The 11,062-nt window shown below is 47.5% G+C and overlaps 1 protein-coding gene across 2 annotated transcripts; it reads left to right on the forward strand.

Moving 5' to 3' along the window:
• The first annotated feature begins 7,519 nt into the window (after nt 1–7,519).
• Nucleotides 7,520–8,270, forward strand: LOC135396692 (uncharacterized). 2 transcript variants are annotated; one of them, XM_064627816.1, is made up of 2 exons: nt 7,520–7,590; nt 7,763–8,270. In XM_064627816.1, exon 2 carries the CDS (start codon nt 7,768–7,770, stop codon nt 8,212–8,214), a length of 447 nt encoding a protein of 148 aa, XP_064483886.1. In that variant the 5' UTR covers nt 7,520–7,590; nt 7,763–7,767; the 3' UTR covers nt 8,215–8,270. The 2 variants fall into 2 exon arrangements, with proteins under 2 accessions (XP_064483886.1, XP_064483875.1); XM_064627805.1 differs by lacking the exon at nt 7,520–7,590 and adding an exon at nt 7,591–7,678.
• The last annotated feature ends 2,792 nt before the right edge of the window (nt 8,271–11,062 follow it).

Consider the following 11,062-nt stretch of genomic DNA (forward strand, 5'->3'; position numbering starts at 1 on the left):
TATAAGGAAGGACTGGCGGGCCATTAACATTTCCAGTTTATATGCCATCCTCTATTATTCGGGAAGATCTGCAAGTATTTCGAATTTTCAGCCGCGCTCCTTAGAAACCGAAACCATGGTTTTGTGAGCTGTGAAGAACACAAAAAAGATGTTTTTTTTTTCTCCCCCCCCCCTTCCCCTTCCTCAATGCAAACATCAAGTAGACGAAGTATCGTATACCTTTCGCCCGGTGATAAAGTACCAGCATATATGGGCTTGATATTTATACTGGTGACCTGGATTGGAGATGCACGTTTCACGGTTTCACCCAAGGCGATGCCCTTAAAAAAAAGAAAGAAAAGTTGTCTACTGTCTTTTCACTTTCTGTAGAAGGTGTTGATAAAATGTGTATCGAGATCCTAACTACTTTCTAACCAATTTTGAATGGTACGTATACATGCTATACAAAATTGGCCGGCCACATTCCATAGAAAGTCTATCCAACTTAGCACGTAGACATGCTGTGTATACAGAATGTACACATCGCGTAGTGGGGGAGGGGAGAGAGGGAAATTCATTGTATAAACTGACGTTTTGCTCCCCCCCCCCCCTTGAATCCGCCACTATTTACTTTAGAGTAATTGACAGTACACTCTTAAAAATGAACTTCACCACATAGCACGCTCCTAGCCAACCACCATCCCGAATGACAACGTTCTCGCCCCCCGATTTGTTGAAAACGGGAGGAGGAGCCTATTTTGTGCCGTGCATAATGGGCACAAAATAGGCTCCTCCTCCCGTTTTCAACAAATCAGGGGCGAGAACGTTGTCATTCGGGATGGTGGTTGGCTAGGAGCGTGCTATGTGGTGAAGTTCATTTTTAAGAGTGTATAGGAGTGTTTTCAAAGTAGCATCCATATTCGCCCGATCAAATTATCCATCAGATCCGATACAGGTTTTCAGTAGAAATCGGCATTCTTCCCTTCTGCCACCACACATTCCATTTTCTCCCGCTGCTTTTCTTTTTGTTGGTTTCCCGGACTTCCAATAACGGACAGTGCGTTTTGAAAAACAAAAATGTCCCAGGACCCCCCATGTTCGAAAAAGTGCACGTAGAAAAGCGAAATAAGAAAATTTATTCCACCAGATGAGCTTTCTTCCTAAGAGAAAACAGATACTATGTAGTACTTGTATTGGGAGCTTTTGTATTACAAAATTATTACAAATAACAAATATATAACAAAAAAATATTACAAATTGTACTACAAATAAAATTATTTTTGTATTGTGCTTTTTCAAATCTCATCTAAGTTGTGCATATACATGTGTCTGTAGAACTTGTATATAAAATGCTTATATACATCTCATGTATAGAAAGTAGAAAGCAGCACTGGTTAGAAAAATCACAGCTTGTCAATAGGGATAGACCTCTCCCTGTTCGTAAACAAATGACGTCATGGTGTTCGACAGCGCCACCAATTTGGTAGACTTGAACTACGCTCGAAGCTATAGGGGCGAACAAGGTTGCGCCCGAAAGCCACGGTCTTCAGGGGATTACCATGGTCCCTGAAAGGGACGCGACCTTCGGTCCTACACTCTTAAAAATGAACTTCACCACATAGCACTCTCCTAGCCAACCATTATTTCGAATGATATCGTTATCTGCCCTGATTTGTTGAAAACGGGGGGCGTACGCCATTTCTGTGACACTTATGCTGTTCATAATTGTCACAGAAAAGGCGTACGCCCTGTGATTTCAACAAATCAGGGCAGATAACGATATCATTCGAGATAATGGTTGGCTAGGAGCGTGCTATGCGGTGAAGTTCATTTTTAAGAGTGCACTTGAGTGCGGCCAACAACGGCAAGCTACCTCGACACCCCCCCCCCCCTCATTTCTAAAAGTGTACTTTTCTTTCAATAGGGGCCAGCGAACAAGTGCCCATTCGTGGAAACCAGCCCTCCCCTTCCGATTTGTTTCGGTTTCAGTCTGTCTACCAACGTCATGATAGCAGTTGATAGATACTATAGATAGAGGCTATAAAACGGAGTTAGGAATTCTAAAGAGGAGGGAAGCCAACTTTTGTAAGGGTGATTCGGCAACAACAATTATTTGCCTCTAAAGCGTTTCCATTACTGATTATAGTTCAGTCGTGCAGTTTTCCGAAGCAACCGCTATACAGGGGTCGAAACAGAAGCGGTACAGATAACGGCAATCCGTTTTTTGTTAATACCTGATATGCCGTTCGGGGGTTCTCTAGCTCTAATGTTGCAATTACAAGTTTGCATTTAAACGGTGAATGTAATCGTCTATTTTCATCTCCAATGATGAAGTACACTCTTAAAAATGAACTTCACCGCATAGCACGCTCTTAGCCAACCACCATCTCGAATGATATCGTTATCTGTCCTGACTTGTTGAAAACGGCAGGCGTACGCCTTTTTTGTTACACTTATGCTGTTCAGAATTGTCACAAAAAAAGGCGTACGCCTCCCGTTTTCAACAAATCAGGGCAGATAACGATATCATTCGACATGATGGTTGGCCAAGAGCGTGCTGTGCGGTGAAGTTCGTTTTTAAGAGTGTATGCACCCGTAGGTCTGGTATCAGTTGTTGCGCAAGAGGTGTTAATACGTATACATTCTAAACCAATGCATGCAAACGGGTTAACGGTTCATCTTGGATAAAAGCCGCCAGAAGTACAAGGACGTAGAGAATCCTTCACATCTCGACTTCTTTCGCGCGTATTCTCACCGAATTAGGAAATCAAACCGAAACGAAAGCCATCGTGGAGCCATATGTATTTCGCTAAAAAATGTGATTCTCAAAAATGATTTTCGTTAAAACATAACAGGTCGCCATTTTCCCTGCGATGGTATTTTGTCTCTAAAATGAGCTTCGCTCTCCTCGTTCTCCTCGTTCTCTTTTTCCCCCACATATTCCGACATGCGCAGTCTATAGAGGCACCATCGGAAAGCACGGAACCATTTTTTCCTACACCCGGCGTCTTGTTTACGTCGAGAGGACCGCTAGGAACGAAAAATAAAGCACAAGCGACCGCACGCTGGATCCGCTTTTCGTGGAGACTACTTACTATGATGGTGTTTTATCCATATAAGCAGACACATATGACGAAACCGGTGGGACATGAAAAGGGGTTCTACCGGGAAAGGCCGTAAAATACGACTGTCGAGTCCTTTTTTAGGAACCTCAAGCAGTGAAATTGTGATGTTATCGTATGGGGTGGTCGGTCAAAGCGACCATCACTGAAGCTTGAGGCGAGATACTAGCGTCACACGACCAGGACTTGCGACTAGAGCACTGCACGGGCCTAATTTTCGGGCCCGTGCCCGGCCCAGGCCCAGCTGCTACGGCCCGTACCCGGCCCGGGCCCGACGTCTTCTATATATTTCCAGCCCGGGCCCGGCCCGAGCCCGACTCCGCCGGCCCGGGCCCAGCCCGCCTCTGCACTATCTGTTCTCGAGGTTCGGAGGCGTATCTAGATTTACTAAAGAGCATAGCGCACCAAGGAAAAGGACGCAGCTAATTGGTGGAGAGTAGTATGTACATTGCGGTTCAAGAGAGACTCATCGCCGCTCTATTGCACATGCTCCGGTGTTAGTTCATCTTTCTTGAACTCTCACGCGAAAGAAAATGTCAGAACACCTAACCTAACCGACCCTCTTGTCGGACTCTTATAAAAACGAAATATGTCAGAACACTTAAGCTCACTGAACCCCGTGCCGGGCCCTCACGAGAACGAAATATGTCCCAACACCTAACCTATCTGACGCTCGTGCAGGGCCCTCAGCGCGTCCGCCACACCAATCGTCCCAAATGTGTGTGAGTGCACGCGTGAAATCTAGACCCATTCACGAAATAAGCATGATCACATGTAAAAAAGTGATAGTTCACAGATGAGAATACCTGATATCCCATACAATGAAAAAAAAAAAAAAAAGCAACGTGAAAATTCAGCTGTCCAGTCTCTCTTGAAATATGTCGCGTACATGCCCGACCATGTCTGGCGTTGTTAAGCCCGTACCCGGCCCGGGCCCGGTGGCTGAAACCCGAGCCCGGCCCAGGCCAGCCTAAAAAACGCCAGGGCCGGGCCAGGCCGGGCTCGGGCTTTCGGGTGAGCCCGGGCCCGTGCAGTGCTCTACTTGCGACACAGAAACAATCGGGTTTAATACCAGTGATGTGGTGAAAGATGGTAATGTAGATGAACCTGGGCCAAGCGGGCACTGCGGAGATGATGGACAGACACCAAGATGGAAACAGCAAGACATGAAACAGTGGAGCTCAGCGGTTGAAACGATGCCTGAAAACTATATCGAAGCGGCCAGGAAAGGGCTGCAGCGGGTGATGTTCAGTGTGCCCGGTAGTAGCAGGCTGTCATATCCCGAATCGTCTCTCCACTGACACTCGCATTGTACCCAAGGTGGTATCTTACTGGATCCTGCGTCCAGCTCGCCTGCTGGTAGCCGCCTGGAATAAACCTCTACCCGAGAAACGTCATCATGACGTTGGTAGACACACCGAAACCGAAACAGATCGGAAGGGAGAGCTGGGTTCCACGAATGGGCAATTGTTCGCTGCCTCCTATTGAAAGAAAAGTTGGACCGAAGGTCGCGTCCTTTTCAGGGACCATCGTAATCCCCTCAAGACCGTGGCTTTCGGGCGCGACCTTGTTCGCCAGTAGCATTGAACGTATAGTTCAAGTATACCAAACTCGTGGCGCTGTCGAACATTATGACGTCATTTGTTTACAAACGGGTAGAGGTCTATTAAAAATGGCCAGCGACCGAGAGAGTCCAATTCTTTGGAATCCGAAGGACGTCGGCAAAATGACGGGCCGCCGTATGCTTCCGACCAAAAAGTCGTTGGGCCGTGCTTGGGGATTGAAATTGGCCTTACACGGCCCGACTCCTTGGGCCAATGTAGCAGACCGACCTATAAGGTATGGGGCCAACAGAGGGCCAGTGCAGAGCCAAGTCTGGGCAGTAGCCGGCCATTAGTAGGCTAGACAGCGGCCCATGGATTAAGAGCAACGATGGGCCAACTATGGAGCACTTGTATAGTACGGAGCAGGGCCCGTTGGTTATACAGTACTCTGATCCCAGTGCTGTCCGGTACCATGCAGCTTCAGATGCCATTCTATTGGATTCCCTCAGTGTCGGTCATAGAGGCATAAAATCTCGACGCAGAATAATAATTTTAAAAAAAGCATGCCTTGGCTCTCGCGAACCAGATTCACTATTGCTAATAATTGGAAGTAGATTCACAAGTAAGGTGGATTAGCGGATACTTGTGTGAGTATACATACGCGGTATACGTGCCGGAGGGTATAGGACTTTTGAACGTGCAACCGAAACCATATAGACACAGGGTGTTCGAAGCGAAGGTGCACATTGCTACCGCGTCCTCAACCTGGATCGAACCCGCGATCTTGAGCTCAGCACGCTACGAACTAAGCTATACCAAGGGCGATCGAAAGTTAATCTTCATCTCGTCTCAAAAGAGTTCTGCAAGCGGAAGAAATTGATTCGGATACGTTGAATTCTGAGAACTACAAAGACAGCGCCTTTTCTTTCTTTCTTTCTTTTTTTTTTTTTTTTTTTTTTGTTTCGAGTAGCAGCTGCGTTGTTTTCGAGTTTCTTTGCAGTGCAGGGCCGACATTGGCCCGCCTTTATAACAACAACTTCTCGGCCCAACGCCGCTTGCCGACCAAAAACCCACCACTGGCCGATGGTCGGCAATTTCCACTTGGGATTCTAAGCCTCGGTCAGTGTCTCGTGTTATGACTAGTTGCTTGTTTGCTTGATATGGACTTGTAGGGGAGGTTAGCCGAGTCCGAGCTGTTTCACCTGGCTCGGATAGGCCGTATCCCAAAATGGCAGCATCGCTCCAAGAGATTCCAGACTGTATACGTAACGTCCTAACCTCGCGTAACTAAAAAGATTAGACCGCCCAAAGCCAAGCACTCCGATCCAACAGCCACGTTTATTGCTACGTTTATGGCTTGTTGGGGACATTGGTTCCCTCGAGCGATTAACGGAGACACGGTAACGGAAGAAGTAAACAAGAAGAGAAGACACTGACATTCTCGAACAGACGCAACTGCTTAATTCATGCGTCCACGCAGCTATTACGTCAGAGCCAGAGGGGACGGTTCCATTCTTTCCTTTCTTGGGTTCAGACAGTTTGTCTGGATCACCGCGGCTCTATGGGTATTCCTCGAATTCACCATGCAGTGGCCTAGCCAGACCTCCAAAGTACACTCTAAAAACAGAACTTCACCGCATAGCACGCTGTGCGCCAACCATTGCCACGAATGATAGGGTTATCGCTTCTGATTCGAAGAGAGAGGTGGGCGTACGCCTTTTTGTGGCAATTTGGATATATGAAATTGCCACAAACAGGCGTACGCCCCCTCTCTCTTCGAATCAGAAGCGATAACCCTATCATTCGTGGCAATGGTTGGAGGACAGCGTGCTATGCGGTGAAGTGCTGTTTTTAGACCTGTGTGTGTGGGGGGGGGGGGGGGGGGGGTCGATACACCCCCGTCCCCCAACGCCGCTGATCATGGGTACGCCAGGATCGGATTTAAGGGGGGCGGGGGGGGGCGATCACACCCCATATATACGGCTGTGTTCCCTATGTAAAATCCTATCTCCTGGATGATGCTGTGCCGCAAAGCACGAAATTTCCTTAAGACCGCCCCCCCCCCCATGACAGACCCCCTAAATCTGCCCCTGGGGTACGCCCACACACTCATCCTTGTGCATACAGCGAGATGAGAGATGAAAATACGGAATATTTGAACGTTTAATAATGCATTTACATATGGGGGTGTCATGAGCGGTGATGCCGTCTCACGAGATTTGAAGCCACTTCACCATGCCTCCAACAACCTTTGGTTCTCCTACACTCTTAGAAATGAACTTCACCGCATTGCACGCTTCTAGCCAACCATAATCTCGAATGATATCGTTATCTGCCCCGATTTGTTGAAAACGGGAGGCGTACGCCTTTTTTGTGACACTTATGTCATAATTGTCACAAAAAAGGCGTACGCCTCCCGTTTTCAACAACTCAGGTCCGATAACGATATCATTCGAGATTATGGTTGGCTAGCATCGTGCAATGCGGTGAAGTTCATTTCTAAGAGTGTAGAAATGAATAATTCCTAGTTTTATTGCCGCGAGCAACGTTTTTTGGCTTATGATGACATCCTATAGTGAGAAGTAGAATGACTATAAAGTCAATTGCGGAAGTTGGACATTTCTGATTGAACTCAAAATATATTATAACTGTTAGATATAAACAATTAATAATTATATAGCGCAAGACAGCGAGTCCAAAAACACTCTGTCTATCAGCACCCCTTATTCACCCAATAAAATTGGAAAACTATACGCCATCATATTAAAGGGCGTTTCACGAAAAGTGGGAAACCGATTCACTTTGAAAAAAAGAAAAAAAAAGTGTTACCATGAGTGACAATCCGGAATTATTATAGAATCGAAAATGAAGAACGTTCGTCCCGCGCAAAGCCAAAAAAATATGCGAATGAAAGGACGAGGAAGAAGTGATTTTGCGAGAGCGGGGTAAGTATAGCGTGGACGAGGTCTCGCGAGAGTGTGTATCGATCGCCTCGACAAACTGAGTCATGAGTGGAACGCGGCGGGACGCGATGTAAGCTGGCCGAGGTAGGCCTTCGGGCCGCCGCAGTCAGCCTGCCGAAAATTTCGTAAGTGTTTGACGAGACGGTTGTTGCAGGCAATATGCTCGAGCCGGATTCCATGAAAGCGGAGACGGCGTCTCTGCCGGGCGCCCGACGAAGTCCTCTCGACGTGTTCGCAAGCATGTTCCGAAGGCGGGCCCGAGAGGTGGAAGCTCGAGGTTCCGCGGGACCCAGCATGACGCAGTCTTCGGACCGCATCTGGGACCTCCTGTCGACGTCCCCCGTGCGGGCTCGCAACCTGGAACAAGACATGGAGGCCCTGCGTCGTTCCCGCACGGACAACCCGTACCTTCAGCAGCAGATGGAACGGTACTCCCTTCAGGATGAGGGCCGCTGCGACGACCAGCAGCTGCTGTTCGCCGACGAACAAGTCGACTGCCAGGACCTCCACAAGCACCTGGTACGCAGTCCGCCTCCGCAGTTTCCTCACGACGTGGCCCAGTTTGTGTTTCCTGGACAGACGGGATCCCCGCAGCACTCTCAATAACCATCATGTGTGAGACGAGCCTCAAGATTCCTGCGCTAGTAAAAAAAAGAACCTTCGTCTAGCGCCAGCTCTTAATCGGGGGGGCGTGTGGGTGTAAGGCTCTGAATGGCAGGGCCGACGATCCAGTCTGCAGCCGTCACACTGCCTGCCCCTGGTGCGGCCGTTCCAGCAGGAACGTCTTGAGAACGTCTTCCAGACCAACCGGAATCTAAGCGTCATCTTGGCCGCTGAAATGGGATTACCAATTCATGGCTGTCCGGGTAGGTTGGCCGTGCGGGATGCATGTTTTTTGCCTACGAGAAAAGGCATGCCTCGAGTGTGAGCTCGCAAATTTCATGCTCTTTCTGGTTCCCTGTCGCGATTTTGAAGGAATCGTTCGTGGCAAGTCGTCGATGTGTAACATGTCTGTGTGGCAACACAGGGATGTTTACGCATTCGGGACTTGACATTTCGAAATTTCACCTATTGCTTTCGTCTATCCTTTTATTCCTCTCCTATGCGTTGCGTAGTATGGCTACATGGTGAAATAGTTACGCTACGAGGCAGTATTAATGTCAGGCTACGCGAATGGAAAACGTCTGTTCTAGCATTTAGACCCAAGTGTTTTCTAGTCGTACAGGACATATCGTCGCCTGCTAGGTGCCTCCAGTGCCAGACGAAGCTAAACATCTCAATAATACAAACTCACCGTACTATACCCGCCCATGTTTCTTTAGCCCTATACTTATATCCGTTTCTGTGTAACATATGGCAAGGTAAGACTTATTTAGCCGCAGTGGAACCACTAACGAGTCTGCTTACAAATAAGATTAAACAGCTCAGTGCGCAATTCGAAGCTCACTGAGGTATTCAATGTTCGACACGGAGTCCTACCTCCAGCTGTGCTGACGTTTTCCCTGGGTTTTCCGGTAGATTTTCCACGTGTCATAGCCACAGTTCCTTCGTGGTGGGAGACCCACTGTGGGAACCAAAAAAAGATACCCTTTCGTGTGGTTCGCCAACAATTTCTTGCCTGGTGACTGCTTTGCTTACTCCTCCCATTGCGTCGGTGAGATAAAAGAAAAAGACAAGATTTTCAGAACACACTTTGGACAGAGTCACTGAGACCGACTCAGTGCCTTACTTACTTTGCTTTCGTTGTTGTGGGTGCGTTCAAGTCATGGAACAAAGTTTAATCAGACGACAGGAAATATCCCGTTCAAATTTATCTGCCCAGATTGTGTTCCTTATTTTTACTGTACTGTCTAGACTGTGATGCTATACAGTATTTTGGATACATTACTTAGTTTAGTATCCAGAGTACAATATTATAAGACGCATGTCGAGCTGCTTTCCGGTCTCTGCGCATGAGAGGAAGAACAGGTTATTGGAGTAAGCACGCGACAAAGCGTCTGCCCACTCAAAGCAGCAATAAGGGGACATTCGCAGACGGGCCATAACACTATAAGTAAGCTTAGTCGTGGGTTAGATTGAGGAAAGGACCACATGGAACCACGACCTACTAGATTATAACGACCATGTCATAGGCACCACTTCCCAGCGCCGCATTTTTGGAAGGTAGCGGTGGCGCTACTCATCGTCCCAGTTATTGCTTCCTCAACTTCTTCAATACTTTGTACTTCAGCTTACCTTAGTATTTCTGTACAAGCGGTGGATATTCCACAGATGTTTCATTCTGAGGTTGATTATCATCATACTACGCGTTTTCATAGGAGCTATTGCTGTCGTCTGCTACGGTAGTCGTACGCTTCTGCGCGTTCAGAATTCAAATTTCCATCGTCCAATCGTGATGCAGATCTCGCGTGCCGATGAGTAGCGCCCCTAGCGGATCGTGCGGACGGGCTCCTCATAGGGGCTGCGGATTATGACATGGTCCTTATAATCTAGTAGGTCGTGCATGGAACTCCACAGCGCTTTCTTCTGCTCTTCTTCCATTCCAAGTTCATTGCAGCCGAAACGAGACAAAAAGCCACAAGCAGGATGGTGGGAGAGAGGGACCGCGTACATCGGGAAATCTGCATTGCTATACGGGGCGTTTTTTTTTTAATCCTTTATATTTATCCTTTAATCCTGTTTAATCCTTTACCTACGAGTTCTACCTGGATACGGTTTTCGCGGTTATGCGGCCAGGCGGACATCCTGTCGAAATGCGTGCGTGACTACTGGACGACTGCTTACATGAAAGTTATTAACTTATTAATTAGAGGCTTTCTGGGAAATGCGAGACAGTAGAATTGGAAGCCAGCCATTATTTAAGTCGATCCTCTTCTTTTTTTTTTTTTTTTTTTTTAATATCCTGAAAGGAGCACGTACTTTGAGATAGAAATCGCCGAATGAACCGAAACTGAAACCGCGCACTTCTCGAGCGCAAAAAGAGGGAAAGGGCGTTCGCGTCGATGGTCACGTGTTTTTGGTAGGGTGCGTTCCTAAACCTGCTCGAGTGGCTCGAGAGTACATCGATCGTTGATTTGTTGACCAGATAGACCGTTTTTCGGACCAGATAAGCCGAAAGGTCATCTGCCGCTTTTGACCTTACGTGTAGCATCACGGTATCATCATCATCATCATCATCTGCCGCTTCAAAGTTTCTGCTCTCTAGAAGTGCGTAGTTCTGGTTTCGGTCCATCTGCGATCAAATCAAAATTTGGCGATTTATATCTCAACGTGCGTGCTCGTTTCATGATTTTTTAAAAGGAGGGTGGTTCAAAATAAATATTGCCTCCAATTCTGCCGCCTCGCATTTTCCAGAAAACATCTAATTAGCAAGTTAAAAAAAAAAGGTTAATTAGTCGTCCAGCACATACACACTTTCCCACAGGATGTGCACCTGGCCGTATAAGCCCACCCG

Source organism: Ornithodoros turicata, chromosome 1, assembly GCF_037126465.1.
Source record: "Ornithodoros turicata isolate Travis chromosome 1, ASM3712646v1, whole genome shotgun sequence".
Taxonomy (NCBI): Eukaryota; Metazoa; Arthropoda; class Arachnida; order Ixodida; family Argasidae; genus Ornithodoros; species Ornithodoros turicata.